Source organism: Amyelois transitella, chromosome 19 (genome assembly GCF_032362555.1).
Source record: "Amyelois transitella isolate CPQ chromosome 19, ilAmyTran1.1, whole genome shotgun sequence".
Lineage (NCBI taxonomy): Eukaryota > Metazoa > Arthropoda > Insecta > Lepidoptera > Pyralidae > Amyelois > Amyelois transitella.
Window position 1 is genome coordinate 7,670,301 of NC_083522.1, and position 19,598 is coordinate 7,689,898.

Genomic DNA, 19,598 nt, shown 5'->3' on the forward strand with positions numbered 1-19,598 from the left:
ACAATGGAATTGAGATACAAAGTATAATGCATGCTAAAAATTGCGTGCCACAACACGTGGGAGTGAGCCCCCGCGCGGATGTTGCCACGGAAATCTTGATTTAGTAGGATCGCGATCAACCGCGATCCCCTCTGTCGCTCACACGCGCGCCGCCTACCTACCGACCGCATATACCTGGCTGGCAAAAACTAGTTTGAGAATTTAAAAAAGAACTTTTTTTTTTTTAAACTCCTTTTACCGGCCTGGTACTGAAGTAAAAACGCAGGATTTCTAGATGTTTCACCTCGTCAAGGAAAAGGCAAATAAACTTAAGATTCTTATTTTAAGCGATGGGCTGGCAACGTGTCATTGTTCAAATTTCAATTCCATTAATAAGCCATGCAGCTGAACTTGGCCTTTCACTCTTTTGAAGACTGTTGGTTCTATCTACCCCGAAAAGGATAAAGATGTGGTTAATGTTTGTATATAGTTTACATGAAAAAAGAAGGTGTATATTGTAATAAAAGAGTATTCGACACCAGTCATCGTAGCACGAAGTTAGCTATGAGTCTACGACGTGTAGACAAAGATACGAGTATGCTCAAAATAATGTAGGTATGTGTACATTTATTATAATATAGACTACATTATTTATAGTGAATCATTGTTTATAATTTTCTCTCATCATATTTCCTAATTCGTAAAGTTTAATTGTCAACTGTAGCTTTGAAGACATGTTTCGGATTACAGGTGTGAATGTTAAAACAGAATTCATATCGCAACTCTCAGAAAAATCTAAAATTTTATCAAAATTTAAATGTGGTCTTTGAGTGTATCCTCCATATCCCGAAGGGGTTGAAAACGTGATGGATGTAACAAATGCTCGTCATCTTTTAAAGCTGAACTATGAAAGTGTTCCTAGGACGACTGCTATAAAATTAAAAAAAATCCCTAACTTAATTTGGCAGAGAAATAATAACTTATTTAATAACGTGCAATCAATATGAATAATTCATTTTAAAAATGCCATTGCCAACAATTCAATTTTTCTTTCAAACACAAATGTAACCTGTACAAAACCAAACTTGATGTCAAAACCATAAAAATCTAAATTATATAAGACTAGCTTTTACCCGCAGCTTCGCCCGCGCGAATTCAACGCCACCTACAAAAAGCAATATTTATAAAAAAAATATATATAGGCAAAAATTCAAGAAGATTGGTTCAGATGACGCGTGAAGAGTCAACAAATAAACTTACATTCGCATTTATAATATTAGTTGGGATTGGGACTGCATAGTTAATACTTTTGTTTTGATGTAACCTTTGACTTCCTCGCTGCAGATTTTATGTATTGAGGTAAGTCAATACTCATACTACAATGTCATATGTGTATAAGACTAGCGAATACTCATATACACTATGTACTATATTCGCAATTGGAATAATCCATCATTTGTGTCACAGACCCACAGAGGCGGGAGCGAGCCGCCTTTGACACGATAACAAGGTCTATATACCGCCACGCACGACATTAGGCTATGTTCATCATGTGCAGAACTACGAAACAACAATAAACTAAAATAAAAATAATTCTCATCATCTTTTGAGATTTGCCACTGAGGAAGCCAGTCCACATTCCACGAAGCAACTAAGCAACGTCCGTGGTGAAAAAACCACGGAAGTTGCTAAGTTGCCTCGTGGAATGTGGATGTGGCTTCCGAAAAATCGTAACATCATTCAACGAGAAAATCCTAATAAATTTTATGTCATGGTTACATACTAGACACACCAAATTTTTTCAAATTTTTTATTTGCATGATATTGTACTCATATCATGCAAATAAAAAATTAAAAAAAATCAAAAAACAAGGTCTTAAATTTATATATATACCAGATCTTCATATTTACCCTTTCGGATGTTGCAAACATACTTTTAAAGTATGAAGACGTGTTATGTCTAATTCATGAAAAAATTTACAAGTTTTAGTAAGTTTAAGTAAATCTGTCTGCTTAATCCCTTGGGAATTCCTAATAAGTTGTTTAGTATTTAGCTCCTAGATACTGCTTGGCTACAAAGAACGCCTCTGATTGGCTGGTTCCCACAGAGCTCCACATCTATTAGAACGCACCTTTGCGCCATCGTTTCAGAAGATAATCCCCACTCGTCCCGCTTCCCTGCAGAGGGGTAGTCAACCCACATTCAGGGATTATACTTAATAACGGCCTATATCCGAAATCCGTATTTTGTAGAACCGGTTATATTGCTATGATTGAAATTGGCAATATCTGTAATAGGAATATGATGGATTTTCAAAATTAATCGGTCTAACCCACTAGTCCAATTGAAATTTATAATTGTGGTAGTACCTGGCTTCCTCGGCACAGACTTGTCTAGTGCGGAAACCATAGATTAAGATTTAGATGTAAACATATAATCTGCAATGTACGATCGCGTTCATATCTGCAGTCATAGTTTTAAAATTCTTACGGGTTAAAATAGCGTGCACTGTGGTTCCACTAGATACACACACACATGCATGTTTAAAAAGAATAAATTTTCCATCAAATGAATACGGTCTTTAAAACCAATGATTACTAAGTAAAACAGTTTATTATTCTATGACATATAACATAACAAAACAGAAAGAGACGGTAATCAACGATTGCCGAACTGGGCCCGATAATTGTCGATCGAGATATCGTCGTCTCTCATTATTTGCATAAGATTTGCCTATAGAGGGAAGCCTGCGACTGCCAGACTTATGTCATTTCAATAAGGTTGAAAATTTGTCTGCACACGATCCTAACATAGGTAGTGGTTATTGGGTAGCAATTTTATTACTTCGTGTGAGCAAGTGAGATCTAAGATATATTAGATAATCTCGCTTACTCACACTCGCTTGTTCTAGTTACTAGCGTTACTTGGATTACGAAGTTATTCAAGGATTTTTTTTGTCTATTAAAAAAAAATAGTGTTACTGACAATTTTAATGCTTCAAGGTGCCATTTGAACTAAGTAACTGACTGACTAACTAACTAAGTGATATCTAAGAATTACAATACCCGTGTTTCAAACACGGAAATCAGCAAGAAATGTTAAACAAGAGGGAGCAAAATAAAACATTCAATAATTAAAATTAGTAAATTTTATTGAAATAGTTTACCTATAGTTTTGTTTACATATTGATGATTAATAAAGCTATACATACAGCATATTGCACTAATTGTAACATCTACTTAATTATTCGTTTTCATAAAGAAAAGATATTGAAGCTGTCCTTAAAATACTATCTAAGTAATTAGTAGTTTTAATATAAACTGGCAGAACCTTTCACGCACTATATGGACTCGATGCACAGGGCGGTTGTCTTGCACAAATGATATTGTTGGTATATCATCAATCGGATAAATACACCGCACAGTTGGTAACATGGTTTCTTCCAGCACTTGCACATAATGAGCAGCTGTAGCGCGTCCTGCTATCCACATCTGTTCCCCAGGTCCAGCAGCACTCATCCAGCCCCACATATTTACAGATATGCGTCCAGACTCCATATTTTTTTCTTCATACCGAGTTGCATTTCTTCGCCATAAATGAAGCCTACCGTGTTGCGATGACGTAAACGAACTTTTCGTCCGTAAATATCGCTTTTTTCCAGTCAAAATCCAAATCCGTCGAGCAAATTCTAAACGTTTTTGCTTATTTATTTCGGATAAATACGGCTTTCTTGCTGGCTGTCTGTGGTGTAGTCCCTCACGGTGCAAACTCGACGAACAGTAACCACTGATGTGTCGAACTGTTCCGCAAATATTCTGGTCGGTATGAAGCCATTATTTTCGTACTGTTCCACCATGGATCTCCGCTATGTGGCGTGTCGCTGTGTTGATTAGCGGACGACGGCCGCTGCGCGGTCGACTTTTTACACTACCCTCTTCTTAATGGCGCGTTACCCAACGCTTTACCGCTTGTTGTTTATTGTGTTATTTGTGTGAATGTGTGAGTGATAGCAGCGGTGCAAGCTATAAAGTTTTGCGAACTATGACTGCAATTATGAACGCGACCGTACGTAGACTAGATGTTCCTAAGACCATTTATAAGTATATATCAGCTGCTGTGCTGTTTTGTATATTGCAGTCAATAAACGATTATCATTTTCGTTGTCCCATATATCGTGGTTCTTTATGTATTCGCAGTGCAGTTTGTTACCGCTTCTTCTGCACGCCTTGGAAGCGGCAGTAAACTTAGTTTTAAGTAATTTATTTGACGTCTACCAATGTTGTGAAACCAAAATATTTGACAATTATTTAGCGATATAAAAGTATCCTATTATAATAATGAATAAAAATTTTGAATTTCAATTTGAATTTTGAATTCAGTTTTGTTGGTGTTGCGGGAGTGATGTTTCGGGCTCGACCGCCACCATAGGGAAGATCTTCCGCCAGGCTAGGTGTTATGCCTGGGGAACCGCGCGACAGACGATGGTGAATCGGACGTTGTATTATATGCTACAAGCCGTTGAAACTTAAGGTAAATTTAAGGTTTTTCGCTGTATATTGTGGCTTGTGTTGTGACGTAGAGATATCGCTGCGCATATTATCTATAGAATACCACAAACTTTATTGCATTTCTCCAGTTCTACCGTATAAATATAAATATATATATATAAATATATATGGGACAAATTACACTGATTGAGTTAGCCTCGAAGTAAGTTCGAAACTTGTGTTACGAGATACTAACTCAACGATACTATATTTTTTTATAATAAATACTTATATAGATAAACATCCAAGACCCAGGCCAATTAGAAAAAGTTCTTTTCTCATCATGCCCTGACCGGGATTCGAACCCGGGACCTCCGGTGTCGCAGACAAGCGTACTACCGCTGAGCCACAGAGGCCGTCAGTATATATTATCAAATAATTTGACAGAATTTTTTATATATACTAATTATTTCACTATCTTTAAAAGTGGAATCTGGCATCTGAAGCTAAGTACCCAGCAGGGTCTAGTTTAATGATGGAAGATAGATGAATTAAATTAATCGTTAAACTGAAAATTTATTTCCTTAGGTGTTTATGCAGTTTTTTTATCAATGTTAACAATCATATTTACGTAAAAGGCGACTAAGTGACAGGCTTATAAACTTGGGATTCTTCTTTTAGGCGATGAACTAGCATCCTGTTACCATTTGAATCTCAATTCTATCATTAAGCTAAGCACCTGAACGTAGACTATCAGTCTTTTCAAGACTGTTCTGTCTACCCCGCAAGGGATATAAACGTGATTATATGTACGTAACAATAATTACCAAATTATTCAATAGTGCAAGTAAACGAGCAAATTGTTAGGTAATTTTCACTGAAGTGAAGTACTTTAGGCCTCAAAGTTCACGCCGAGGACACTTGTTGAGCTCTCCAGCTGTGACCACTCTACGTTGAACTCTGTTATTACCGCATTCCAGGTAGACATGAGTGGGCAATCCTGGTGAAGAGCCAAGAGTTCATTTTATACTGGTCACGTGTGTTTTTATTACTTTTGAATGGGCACAGTGAAATATTCGAAATCTGTACTTTTTATTACACAAAACAAGACTGAGCTAAGAAAATTATATAAAAGGTACAAAAAACAATATTGTTTTTATTTATTTTCAGACAATTCAATGTAAATTTTGGATGCCGTAGCAATAGTGGCGAATTTAAAATTTTTCATTTCATACCTTTTTTAATGTTTAAGCTAATGGCATGAAAATAATTTTCCATGTAACTGTATCAGAGTTGTGCTAAAACCTTCACTTTAATAGTAATCTAATTTAAACAAAAAAAGACTAAGCAAGTACTTACGTACTTAAAAGGTACTTACGAACTTAAAAGGTACTTACGAACTTAAAAGGTACATACGTACTTAAAAGGTATTTACGTACTTAAAAGATACCTACTTACGTCCTTAAATGGTACTCGCGTACTTACAATTTAACATCAATCAGTACCAACAAAGATTTCGCGAGACAAAAGCGAATAGTAACGAACTATGGCCAATGCAATTGTGGCAACGAGCATATCCGGCTGCCAAGGCGAAGCAAGTGGCGGCACTATGTGGATACGACCTAGGTACTTGCTTCCTCAAAGTGTAGTTGCCAAACTTTTCACAAACGTTGACATGATATACTAATGATTTTTAATTCATGGATACGAGTATGATGTTTTTTTAAAATTGCTCCACATTTTTTTTATTCACAAAGTATTTTTTTTTAATTTCTTTTTTTTAAGGACTTTCCCCATCATATTTTGAATGAATAAGTTTGTTACCGGCTACGTGATGTCTTACCCTGAGTATTGCCTACAATGATCAGTTTTTTCAAGAGAATCATCCTGCCTAAGCATTTTATGATCAAAAGTGAAAAGTACGCATTGTAAACATAACGTAATGAATTAACATTATTATTTTTATTTATTCAACACCACTTTTCGTACATATATGAATGATTCCTACTTTCTACCTTCAGCCTACACAGTTGTTCCTTTACATTAAAAAAGAATGAATAAAAAGAACTGTGTCGTCCGTATAGCGCAATTTATATGAGAAAATTATTTCAGTTTTTTTATTTTTTTTATTTAAATCTAGCAATAACATAGCTACGTCAAACATTGTCCACCCCGCCAGAAAAATTGTACAGACAGTTCTTTTTTTCGTTTTTTTTTTCATGGCGTTCATCTTTTAACAAAGATCCTTGATTTGTGGCTACACCGCATCAAGTACACACAAGTAAGTTTCTTCGCCTTGTTTTCCCTCACCGTAAGAGCCTCGATTCGAAACTAATGTACGTAATTTAGAAAAACAATTATTGGTTCATGAACGCAGTACAAAAATCCTGATAGACCACGTTCAGCTGTATGGCTTGATGATAGAATTGAGATTCTTATAGGGACAGTTGCTAGCCCATCGCTTAAAAGAAAAATTCCAATTTGATCTAAGAAAAGTTTTTTATTTAAATTTTATCATTATGAAGCCACATGGCACTTAATTTCAATCCGGTTATAATTCCATATCTAATTGGTTCAGCCAATAACACGCATCCAGCGTGATAAATTGTTTTAGTAAATAAATAATGATGCTGATTTATGTGTTTGTTTATTCTTTGTCATTTTGCGTCTTTAAGTCCTTAAGAGCCCGGAGTCCACTTATGGTCACGATTCGGGAATGGATGCGACAGATAAAAACGAAAGGACTAGTTGGAAAAGCTTATTTTCTAAATCATATTTCATGAAATCCTCGGTGAAGAGATGAAGTATTATTATTTTTTATAAATAATATTTTTTTTTTCAGGTCTGTCAAATACCAACTTATTCATGGTTTATCCATACTATTCTTTCTGCGCGAGATTTTCGAATCTGTCATTAGCTGTTAGCTGTTAACGACCACCACTCAATAAGCTCGCTTTAAGTGCTTTTTGATTGAAATCAATATTTATACCCTTCGTTTTAATTCATCCCTTACCTACAAAAAAAATTGTATAATTTGCGAAATTATTGGATTAATCGAAAAATTTATCAAAATGACTTACCGATATCAGTTAAGAACAGAATCAGTCGTCACCAAAATACACTCAATTTTCGAGTAATAAAAACTGCATAACTGAAATCGCGGTTTGGTTTTAAAATTGGCGCGCGACACGTCCGCCGCGCTTGGGTCTCGGGACCTTACTGTTTGGAAGCCACACTGTCTGGACTACCTTTGGTCCTGTGGCTGGAGGACTGTTATGGAGGGCAGGGGAGGGGGGGATGAGCCGATTGATCTGCAAATCGACTTCCGCCGTTTCATGTCCTGAATGAAACAGCCCGTGGACGCCCTACGCGCGTAGTACGCGAGTCCGTAGGCGTTACGAAGGCGTATTTTTGTTTTGTCTTTGATAGTGGCAATTCTTGACCGCATTATACTTATTGCAATTACTTCTTAACCGATAATGACAACTTTTTAAAAGATTTTTCATATAAATATTTTCGTAGCACGTAAAGTGTAGTTACGTGCTGTTTTTATTAGATTCTTTGAAGCAGATATGTTTAGTAAATCCTTTCAAAACGAAAATGGATGAAAAGCAAAAATTAATAAAAAAAAAGGATCTTATAAAAATCTTTCTTAATTATATGGTGTTTAAAATAGAAACAATTAAATACTTGAACCAATGCTTCTGAAGATCTGATATTATTTCATACATACATATTAACATGTCTATATCCCTTGCGGGGTAGACAAAACGAACAGCCTTGTAAAAACTGGATGACATAAAGGCCATGTTCAGCTGTACAGCTCAATGATGGAACCGAAATTTAAATAGATATCTGATATTATTAAACACACATTATACTTTGCCAATCTTGAGCAAAAAACACATTATAATAATGCTAACCTTATACTAAGCAACATTGCCACAAGTGCCACTTTGCTACGAAGATACGAATGTTAAATTGCTACGAAAGCTACGAATTGTAGCTACAAATTGCTAAGAAAGCAACGTTGCTACGAAGCTACGAAAAGCTACGAATTTTACATTGCTATGAAAGCTACGTTGCTACGAAGCTACGAAAAGTTACGAATTTTACATTGCTATGAAAGCTACGTTGCTACAAAGCTGCGAATACTACATTGTCCGTATGCCAATTTAACTCGCTTATCCTCAAAGCTATAACGGTGACTCTCGTTCTTCTACAAGATCTCCTCATTCTAAAGTTATTTGTCCGTTCAGTACTTATCCCAGATTCACAGAACCTATTCATAAATACTAACTCGTATCGTATAAATCGAATCGATATTTATGGACTGCGAATACATAATTTCATCTTTATTATTACAACTGGGTACTACTGATACTCAAGATACTACTAAAGATGCGATAATTGTCAGGTTTTCATCCCTTACGAGGTAGACAGAACTTTTACACTCTCCATGGGATGCGAACTGGCACAAACTGTTTTGGTTTGAGTTTTTTCGGGCAAAAGCTTCATAGATCGCGGACGCGGCTGGAATTTAGAAATCATATTGTATATCAGGCCTCGTGCCAAATGCAGTATTTACCGGATAGCTAGCAAGCCATTAAAAATATTACTGCAAATTATATTGACCTTATCCGTGCTTGGTAATAATTATTTGCATCCTCTTTGCACTTTAATTGAACTCATGAAACATTTTGAAAATGCATTGCGCATAGTATATTACATTTTACTATAAAAAAGAGGTATATTTTTATAGTTTTTTAAATTTTACTAGGGAATATGAATTAATGTTATTTATTTCAACTCATGAATGATTTTGAAAATGCATTGCGCTTTCTGTATATTATTTTTCTATAAGTTGTAAGTATATTTTATGGTTTTCAAATTTTACTAGGGAATACGAATGTCTTTTATTAACCATTATTATATTCTACCTATATTGAAGAAAAAAACCGAATACCCTTATATTTATATGTTTCGAGTTTTGACTAGTTCACTAAACTTCACTGACAATACGCTCATAAGATAAGAAGAAAAAACTAATGTACAATATTTAAACCCTCTTTATAACACCTCTCATTTTTTGTCAAGGTCAAAACTGAAGCTCCTAGACCAATGAAATTAAAAAAAGTAATCTGTCATTCTCAATGTCATCGCCATCATACTTACTTGTCACATCACATGTGTCGAACCATGAATAAACAAATCGAATTTTTTTGTTGTTGTTTTTAAAACTAGATTTTTGTTAATTTGTCCATCAAGAATTTGAACAAAACTAGCTACAATGTCTTCAAGAAAACTCTGGGGAGAATTCGAAGACAGTGGAAATGACGATAACATTCAGCAAAATGTTAATTTCAATCCAATTATTGAACTTGGTATGCAAAATATTCCGGAGATCCCAATCACAGTGAAAACATCTCCAATCGAGCTGCCGAAGCCGAATCTGATCACTCATACCATACAGCTACACGCGTGTTCGAGACAATTATCAGCTATCTTGGAGCAGACAGAAAACGCGGTATTTGAAGGTGCCAGGTTAGATTCAATGAGCTTGCCTCCTATACCACCAGAACCTGTAATGAAACTTGAACACGAAGCTACTCCGCCTATCAACTTTCTACAAAAACAGTACTGTGATTTTTCTCTAGGAAGAGGGCCAGTTATCCTCCCTTTCACGCCAGAAAGTCACAAACGCGCTTTGCGACAATGTGCTGCTATAGCAATAGGCCACGTCGGTATTGCATCATGTACCAACACAGCTCTGAACGCAGTGGCCGACGCTCTGGACCTCTACATGACAAACATGTGCAAATTAATGAGGACAGTAGTCGACAAAGAAGCAAGTGGTCTCAACTCTGGTTACCCAGATGTTATATCTAAAGTATTTGCCGAGTTTAATGTTGGAAGTTTACATGACTTTTACAACAATAGAATTGTAAGGTATCATGCTAGTATTAAAAAGAGATGCGAGAACCTAAGAAATCAATGTGAAGCTTTGGCGATAGGAGATATAGCCCCGCAACTAAAGTTGGAAGAAGTTCCAGAGTTACACTTTCCTGCGGCTCTAGATGGGGCCTTCACGCCATCCCTGGAACCGGGTTTCCAGATGCTTCACAGTTTGGAACAAGAGCAGTTAGGACTGGACCTCTTGGACACAGTAACAGCAGATGACATCAAAATCGAACCCATGGAGTTTGCACAGCCTGAAACCAGTGCCAAAATACCTTCCCTATCGCCAAGTGCTAAGAAAAAAAGAAAATAAATGTAGAAAGAATGTTATTGTTTTTAATCATAATCCTTGTTATTATAATATTCCTTACTATGATCTTAACAGATCTTCCCCCTTTTACTTCTAGATCATCTGTACCTGCGGTTCTTTTTATATAAGACTTCCTTGCTTCCTCAGAAGCCTTCCTTATCAAAGGAAACTTATTCTTATAGAAAGGCAATGAAGGAGGTACATACATATCATACCACGTTCCCGGAGGGGTAGGCAGAGACTACATATTTCCACTTACCATGATCCCTGCATACTTTTGCTTCATCCATTCATAACTTAAAAAGTTGTAAAAAAATAAACACAATAACATAGCACCAAATAATTTATTTGATTCTGATTCATCATTCAAACTGCCAGATTGATGCTAATTGCTAAATGATAATATTTAAACTATTTACAAATGCAAAACATTAGTCAATTATTTAAAAATGAGAGACGTGTTTAACTTAACACAACTTATGACTCCTGCAAGAATAAAAATTACTGAAATTCGGTGATTCAATATCTATCTATCTAAAGCCAAACACCAAGGCCATGCTTGGGACCAAAAATTTATCGGATATAGCTCTTTTATTTATAAGATTAGTTCTATTATATGCATACTATGATAAACTCACTGACATGGAAATAACTTTAAAAACTTAAATTAATAATGCTCTCAGATGATGCAAATTTTGTTGTAACTTGAAAAACTGATCACAATTAACACCCTTGAAACCTGAGCAAACTAATGCGCAGCGTGTCAGAAGCAGCGCAGTTTGAAATCAGACCCACACCAAGTTGTAATACAAGAAAGTCTTTGAACTCGTCACATCAAATTGAAACGCGGGCCCGCGCTCGAACTGCTCTGCCGCCGTGGCGCAGTGTGACAACTTTGAATAGTTTCTCGTATTACAACTTGGTGCTGATACGATGTCAAGTTGCGCCGTTTTTGACCTGCGTTAAGGTGTGCTCGGGCCTACCGATTCTACTCCATAATCATTCTTCATTTTCCCACTTGCAATAAGTTCCTATGTTAGATATCAATACTCAGCAGTTTTGTTATTTTGTTTATAAAGTTTTTTTAATAAATGGTATTTACAATATTTTCCAAAACCACATTAATTTTTATAAGCACGTATTGTACGTAAATAATAATCATTTCAAAGTGTATGGCACAAAATTACCGCGACTTTAGAAAATATTAAAAAAGGTCATACAATTATATTACTATCGAATTTCGATCATGAAGAATGAGTTTAATGGAGTAAAATGTTTAAAAAGATTTTGAAGTACATCTGAGAAGGCGTCTAAGAACAAGAAATGGAAAGGGAGTACCTTCGTGCGCCCTTGGCCCTTGGTCAAAACTATTTTAATTAATAGAATCACAACTGCCAAATAAGGTATCAATACGTAAACATTATTATTTATTGGGACATCATTCTACTCAAGTTTAGCAAGATGGTGAAATTGATAAGTAATTTTAAATACTTATCATTTTGACCTGCCATGTTGACTCATGAAAAATTAATTTTAGCAGAGCCTAGTAAATTCTCTCCATACAAAATGTTGAAGGATTAGCTATTATAAACATTATTTAGCAGTATGAGAAAATTAAAAAAAATAGTTTATTTATGAATGATGATGTGAAGGCACTGTGGTTTAAAAAAACACTCCAATTAATATTAACCTGTGTATAATTAATTTTTATCACAATGATTTCAATGTAAATAGGTTAAGGCCACAGATTATTAATTCTAATTCATCAATTTAAAATGTGTTTTGATTGGAAGCTAATTCAAATGAATGATATTTGTACACAACACTTATAAAAGTTATAGAATCCACAATTTTCTGAGTAAAAAAAATAAAATGAGATGAAGAGCTCCATAACCCTGCATGGGATATATGATTATATGTTTGTATGGAAAGTTTTATTTCATACCGATTTCATAATTAAAGTGGCAAATTCCAGAATGTATATTTACAGTGAACAAGAACATTGATTTCCAATTAAAATTTACAATAATCACATAAAACCAAATTATTTAACAATGAAACATGCATGATATCGCTTTAAATGTAACTATATAACATGGACCTTACCCACGTGTTAATTTAACAATGGCTTACATTAACTCACATATATGGTGGATGAATCTTAATGGTAATGACTAATTACATGCTAAGAAACTTAAACTAAGGAATGACGATCATACACCCAGGACAAACTTAAATACAATTATTAAATTTGGTGAAGGATTAAGTAGATAAATTCCAAATATATGTTTTTTTAATGTGTGTTTTTCATAAAAGATATAATTATTGGCAAAAAGTTAAGAAAATTTGATGAAAGTTGTTAAAGACTGCCAAAACTAATATCAGATATAAATATAGCATTCAGGATATGTTTAAAATATCAATCATTCACTTTGCCAATTCTCTAAATTCAATACAATAGTTTGTCATGAGCAAAACTTAAAACTAAAATTTAATACAATGAAACATTACAACACTTCCAAACAGCTTGTAACTTAAAACGTTAAAAATTTATTTTTTATAATTCTTCTGTCAACTTTGATTAAGTTAGACAAAGGTTTATATTATAAGTTTTGCTTGTCACATCAACTAAACAAATTTATTGACATCTAAATATATTGGTTTTTACAATTAATTTTTTTATATTATTTGGTTTGAAAGAAATTACCAAGCATTTAATTTATGTTTGATATATATTAATTATGGCGGTTATACTCCAAAAAGTTAAGGTATAGAGTACCTATTTTTTCTAAATCTGATATATGTATATGACATTATGTGGTCTCATAGTATGCTGGCTAAATTATCACATATAATCTCATGTATGTTACAAGCTGTTTGTAAGAATAATCTTACTACACTACATTCACACCCCATTCACAACCTCGCCGTATAAGATTTACTTCTTTTCTGGTGGTGTCGTCTTCTTTCTCCTGAACAGAAGAATGTGGGGTTCTGAAATAAAATAATATTTTGATACAATACAACATACATTATACTATGACAGAGATAGATTTGTCCTATTCTAATGTGGCGGGTACCACATGTATGTCGTAAAAAGTGACTAAGAGATAGGCTAATACACTTGGGATAGATTGGGGCAACCAAACACTATTTGAATCTCAATTTGATCATTTAGCCGTACATCTTAACATGAACATAACATATCATTCTTTGCACAAGACTTTTTGCTCTGTCTATCACAAAGGATTAAGTGATTGTATTTATGTAAAAAAATTGTGTTGAACTGTGTTAGTAAATCTAGTAATTCAGCTAGCACTCAATAGTGTTAGTTACTGACACAGTTCTATAGTGATTATATCCCTTGCGAGGTAAACAGAATCAGCAGTATTGAAAGACTGATAGGCCACGTTAAGCTGTTAGTCTTGGTCTAATGTGCAAGTAGTACAAGTTGGGTAAAAATGTATAGAACATTTAAATAAAAAACTCTTGCACAGCTCTGAGTGACAGACTGAATGACAACATAAAACAAAAGAATATAATTGGATTATGGTGAACTAGTAACAGAGGATTTCCCAAATTCCTATTGGGATGGTAAAACTGATAACTGTGGGCAAACATTACAAAGTAAGAAGAACAATAAGGCAGTATATTCTGGCTCAGTGTTACGCTTTACAACTGTAGTAACAATGTGTTTCCAATAAGATGCCTAATACAAAAAATAAAAACTAAATGGATCAAACTCAAATAGACAAAATTACACCATTAACATTACTTTAAAATGACTTAAGCTTCACATTATTGCTACTTGCTTTATACAGAGGCTTTGCACCTATATCATAACGTCAAACCGATGTCCTGCTCAGTACTCTTGGCTTTAAGAAGTCTGGAGGTGTTGGTAAGTTTATAAAGAAAATGGTTTGACAAATATAAAACAGAATCTTCATTTGCTTTTAAGAGACCCATTTTCATATTTTCTAAGTTGGGAGTGGGTTAAATATATATTTGATTGAGAGAGTTGATGTAATTATAATCGAAACCTACCAGGTTGGTGGGTCATGTAGTGCACCCATCCTTGGCTCTGCTGAACCCCAATGCTACGCCACTCTTGCTCAGACATCAAGTGGTTTTTAGGTACTAATTTGACCATCTCTTTAGGCAACACCACATGCCTGCAAAATAAACAATTTGTTATCATCTGCAGAATAAAAAAAATGATATAAATTGTGAGATAAGGCTATGATTTTGTTAGGTTAGGACGAGATTACCATTTTAAAGATTACACAAAGAAGTTAGTAATAAAAATTAGACACTCTGACCTAAGTTTACAGACCTATATTCGTGTTCTTCGTCATAATATTTGTCGGAATAATAGATGTCTCGCGACATTTCCTAAATGTGTGCACCAAGGTTTTTAATAAATTATATACGAAAACACACAAAACTTTGAAGTTTTCAGTATGTCGCACAACCCCAGTTATATTCCGTTATTCGTGTTTACAACAAATCTTTACACAATTTCTAGAAATCACGAAGAAAACTCGTTTTTTTGTTGTGAATATTACGACAAAGAAGTGAAACAAAATGGAAACAAACGTTAACGTATTTCAAAATTCGAATGGAAAGCTGATCTGACAGTTTTTAGTAAATAAATGTCAATGTCAGAAATATAACCGCTATATCCTGTAATTAAATCAATCGGTAACAACCGAGAAAAGATCATCCGTGGGGCTATTCACTAATTTCAACATAGTGTTAAAAGTAATTTTAATATAGCGTGTAACCGAAAATATGGAGGGAAAAAATTAGAAAGGCTATGCTTATACAAGGTAAGTACCTATCTTTATAAATAGCCCAGTAGCAGTTCGAATATTTCCTTCCGTCCTTACTATACTACTGGGATCATTAGTGGGATTGAACATTTAGTTTTATTTAGTATTAATTTTTTTTTGGTAATTTTTTAACCCATTTATTATTTGTATTACGGTACTGTAAAGGAAATAATAAAACAGTCCAGTAATTAAAATTACATAATACTTTATTAGCTTTCACAAACATGTACACAATATGTTTTACAATATATTTTATTAAAATAAATGAAAGCAGTCAAAATAATTTATTGTCTATTCGGTCACATCTCAATATAACCAAAATATGCAATTAATTTTACTGATCATATATGCAATCATCATTTTAAGATATAATAAAAAGAGATAAAATCTCTATATCGTTGTTTCTGTCAATTATCTTTTAAAGATAAAATAGTATATAGGTATAAGCTTCTACCACAACTAAACTCCAATTATAACATTTTCTTCAACATTTCGACAATGTTCTTTCACATGCTTATCAAGTTCAGATTTGAGACTGAATTTCACTGAACACTCTTTGCAGGGAAACTGTTTGGACTTGTGGGCGTTTTGTACGTGTCTTTTGAGGTGAGATGCTCTCGTGACCCGTACGCCACATATACAGCACACGTGGGGTTTGTCCCCACTATGTGTCAGAAGGTGCTGCTTCAAATCACTACGAGTTATGAACGCTCGCCCGCAAGTGTCGCACTCGAAGTTTTTCTCTCCTGTGTGGTGTCTGGAATGGAAAAAAAATAATGTAAAACGAAACAAAAAATATATATATTTTTATTACAATACTGTTTTCTTCCGGAGAGCGTCTGTAGTCGAATCCGTAAGGTGCCCGTTTAAAATGCGTGATGCTCAGAAAGGCATAGATTCAAATCCTATTTTCGTAGTTTGTTTAGTTTCGTCAAAGCACGTTTTTCTCACACAAGTGTGCAGGTTGATCACATAACTGAAAATCAGTGTATTGCTCTATAACAATTAATTCTTAGAGTAATAAACCTTTTCGTATTGCTGCAACTCACATCCTTATAAATTTATTTTATATATACATTGTAAATTGTGGGTAGCAAATCAAATAAATAAATTATATTTATCTATTTGGTTTCGTCCACCTTGTCCAGATAACGGTGAAAAATGCATAATAAAGAAATCTTAAGAGCGAAAAGACTGTTTTAGCAAATACAATATAACACTTTAGAAGTGCATGAAGATCATGGCTAGTAGAAAAAGGGAATCTTTGTCTACCCTTCCGGGAAAGAGGCGTGGTTTATGTATGTGTGTAAATTACCTTATATGATATTGCAAATGTCCAAAAGTCCGAAAGCTGCGCGGACACAACACGCATTGGTACGGTAACTGGCCGGTGTGTTTGCGCACATGCGCGGCGAGACCGGCTGAGTGCGCGAACGCAGAGCCGCATGTAGAACACTTCAATGGCTTCTCGCCCTGAAAGTTATATTAAAAATATATTTTGTACATACCTATAGACAACAACTTTTAAAAAATCCTTATCAAAAATATTAGGTAAGATTTTCATGTTTTTAAGATTCCTTTTGAAACAGAGTTAAAGTGCTATTTACGAGTTTTTTCCTCTTAATTCTAACTCTACACAAAGTGGTTTACGAGCAAAAAGTGGCAAAATCTATCCTATGAAGCTTTTTTCCCAATTGGATAGACAGTTAACATCTTTCCACTTGCTACAATCCCTATATAGTCTTTTATTTCATCTAAATGCATTACTCTATTCTTGTAACTGATAACTAAATATGAAATCTTACCGTGTGCACTCGCAAATGAACTTTAAGATTTTGAGCCAATGAAAAGTTTTTATTACAATGTGGACAGGAAAATGGCTTCTCACCAGTATGAGTCCTCAAGTGAGTTTTGAGACGAAACCTGAAAAAAGCAAAATAATGGTAGATATAAGCTAATGTGCCGTGTGGTTCCCGGCACCATTAGAAATAAAGAATTGGACCACACCATCTCTTTCCCATGGATGGCGTAAAAGGCGACTAGGCTTATAAATTTGGGATTCTTCTTTTAAACGACAGACTAGCAACCTGTCACTATTTGAATCTCAATTCTATCATTAAGCCAAACAGCTCTGAATGTGGCCTATCAGTCTTTTTAAGACTGTTGGCTATTATATGTATGTATGTATAAGATAATGGTCATTAGCCAAACAAATGTTTAAGATACATACCTACATAAAATCATGCCTAATTTCAGGATACTCTACACTAACAATTACATACCTTACAAGTTGTGTCAGTATCAGTGGAGTAAAATAAAAAACATGTTGCTAGTTTCCACAGCGAGACCAAATGAAGACTACTTACCGTGAAGACATAACTTTTCCACATGTAAAACATTGTTGTTGTCGAGACTTCTTTTCTTCTATTATTTGTGGAACCAATTCCTCCTTTAAGGATTTAAAGTTAAGGATTTCATTAGATTTATCATTACTTGAAAAAGGCTCAATTTTATTGCATTTTTGAGTTAATTCATAATCTGTAACTTTTATATCATCAAATAACTCTTCATTACTCTCCAATTCATAATTATCATAAGGTTCACATTTATTTATTGTTGTTGTAGCTCTTAACGCTTGATCTGATTCTTCACATAACTGAATAAATGCCAAACACTTTTGTAATGCTTTGACACACTTAACACAAATTTTATCAGGTAAACCATCATTTGGATGTATCTAAAATGAAACAAAACATTTAATACATACTTACATATGATCACGTCTATATCCCTTGTGGGGTAGACAGAGCCAACAGACTTGAAAAGACTGATAGGCCATGTTCAGCTATTTGGCTTTATGATAGAATTGAGATTAAAATAGTGACAGGTTGCTAGCCCATCGCCTTAAAGAATCCTGTTTATAGGCCTATCCCTTAGTCGCCTTTTCCTACATCCATGGGAAAGAGATGGAGTGGTCCTATTCTTTTTTCTATAATAATTGATATTAAATGTATGTATGTTCAAACAAAATAAATAAGAAATAAAATAAACATTATACTAACCTGAATTTTTGCTATGTTCATTATATTGTTCGCTATGATAGATGAACCCAGTTGGCTGAAAATATTGTTTAGCACACCTTCTTTTAAGCATACTCTGCATTGACTCTTCGCCATTATACGAAAACTTGTTTATTTCGACCATCGAACATGAACTTTTTTCTCAGAGTAAGAAAATTTTCGAAAAAAAATTATTTTTTAAATTTATTTCGTATAGACATCACTAAGTAAACTTTTCATCCTATGTTTGGTCTTGAAATCTGCTAGATAAATAATCAATTCTAAGAGAATATGTTTAATGTACAAATATTTTTAATTTTTAAACTATTGCTCGTCTTTTTATTTGTTTTTATTTTCTTTGCTAATATCTGGAATAATAACGACGGCGAACCGAGATGACAATTATTGGCATTGACATCTGTGACATGTACTTGACTAAAACGTAGTGATTACATATATATAATATAATCACGTTTATAGCCCTTGCGGGGTAGACAGAGCCAACAGTCTTGAAGACTGATAGGCCACATTCAGCTGTTTGGCTTAATAATAGAATTGAGGTGCAAATAGTGACAGGTTGCTAGCCCATCGCCCAAAAGAAAAATCCCATGTTTATAAGCCTATCCCTTAGTCGCTTTTGACGACCTCCATAGAAACAAGATGGAGTGGTCCTATTCTTTTTACCGTAAAATGGGGTATATAGGAATTACGAGGTGAATTGAACATCATTTTCATAAGCTGCTTAACGCTAACTTTACACAAATCCGAGAGTTTTTAAAGTTTTGACAACCCTATTTTTATTTTCTATTGTCGTCCCTTAAGTTATTTCCATTGACACAATGTGCCGTATTTAACTAGAAACGTGTTTTGCATTTTTTATGCAGTTTGTACAACGGACCAGTGTTGCAGCACCTTAAAAGTACCTATCTAGATACTATGTAAGACCACCACTTTTATCTTATCAACTGTCAT

The 19,598-nt window shown here is 34.3% G+C and overlaps 3 protein-coding genes across 3 annotated transcripts; 1 reads left to right on the plus strand and 2 right to left on the minus strand.

The window, feature by feature from the left end:
* The first annotated feature begins 9,643 nt into the window (after window positions 1-9,643).
* On the plus strand, window positions 9,644-10,742 carry LOC106132619 (STAGA complex 65 subunit gamma-like). Its single transcript, XM_013332072.2, has one exon. The coding sequence runs from the start codon at window positions 9,758-9,760 to the stop codon at window positions 10,736-10,738; it is 981 nt and encodes a 326-aa protein (XP_013187526.2). The 5' UTR covers window positions 9,644-9,757; the 3' UTR covers window positions 10,739-10,742.
* A 2,689-nt stretch (window positions 10,743-13,431) lies between these two features.
* Window positions 13,432-15,365, minus strand: LOC106132801 (cyclin-dependent kinases regulatory subunit). The gene is made up of 3 exons (XM_013332334.2): window positions 15,069-15,365; window positions 14,780-14,907; window positions 13,432-13,729 (listed from the first exon to the last, which is right to left on the minus strand). The coding sequence occupies exons 1-3, from the start codon at window positions 15,122-15,124 to the stop codon at window positions 13,674-13,676; spliced, it is 240 nt and encodes a 79-aa protein (XP_013187788.1). The 5' UTR covers window positions 15,125-15,365; the 3' UTR covers window positions 13,432-13,673.
* A 387-nt stretch (window positions 15,366-15,752) lies between these two features.
* LOC106132601 (zinc finger protein 546) lies at window positions 15,753-19,307 on the minus strand. The gene is made up of 5 exons (XM_013332051.2): window positions 18,630-19,307; window positions 17,934-18,304; window positions 17,373-17,490; window positions 16,883-17,040; window positions 15,753-16,324 (listed from the first exon to the last, which is right to left on the minus strand). Exons 1-5 carry the CDS (start codon window positions 18,741-18,743, stop codon window positions 16,027-16,029), a joined length of 1,059 nt encoding a protein of 352 aa, XP_013187505.2. The 5' UTR covers window positions 18,744-19,307; the 3' UTR covers window positions 15,753-16,026.
* Between the last annotated feature and the right edge of the window lie 291 nt (window positions 19,308-19,598).

Excerpts from the sequence above, each read along its gene's own strand:
- LOC106132619 (XM_013332072.2), top strand. The coding sequence starts at position 9,758 with ATGTCTTCAAGAAAACTCTGGGGAGAATTCGAAGACAGTGGAAATGAC.
- LOC106132801 (XM_013332334.2), bottom strand. The coding sequence starts at position 15,124 with ATGTCGCGAGACATCTATTATTCCGACAAATATTATGACGAAGAACAC. Across the intron at positions 14,908-15,068 it reads GACGAAGAACACGAATATAG|GCATGTGGTGTTGCCTAAAG; the intron begins GTCTGTAAACTT and ends TTTATTTTGCAG. Across the intron at positions 13,730-14,779 it reads CTACATGACCCACCAACCTG|AACCCCACATTCTTCTGTTC; the intron begins GTAGGTTTCGAT and ends ATTTTATTTCAG.
- LOC106132601 (XM_013332051.2), bottom strand. The coding sequence starts at position 18,743 with ATGGCGAAGAGTCAATGCAGAGTATGCTTAAAAGAAGGTGTGCTAAAC. Across the intron at positions 17,041-17,372 it reads TTCATTTGCGAGTGCACACG|GGCGAGAAGCCATTGAAGTG; the intron begins GTAAGATTTCAT and ends TATAACTTTCAG. Across the intron at positions 16,325-16,882 it reads CATTTGCAATATCATATAAG|ACACCACACAGGAGAGAAAA; the intron begins GTAATTTACACA and ends TTTCCATTCCAG.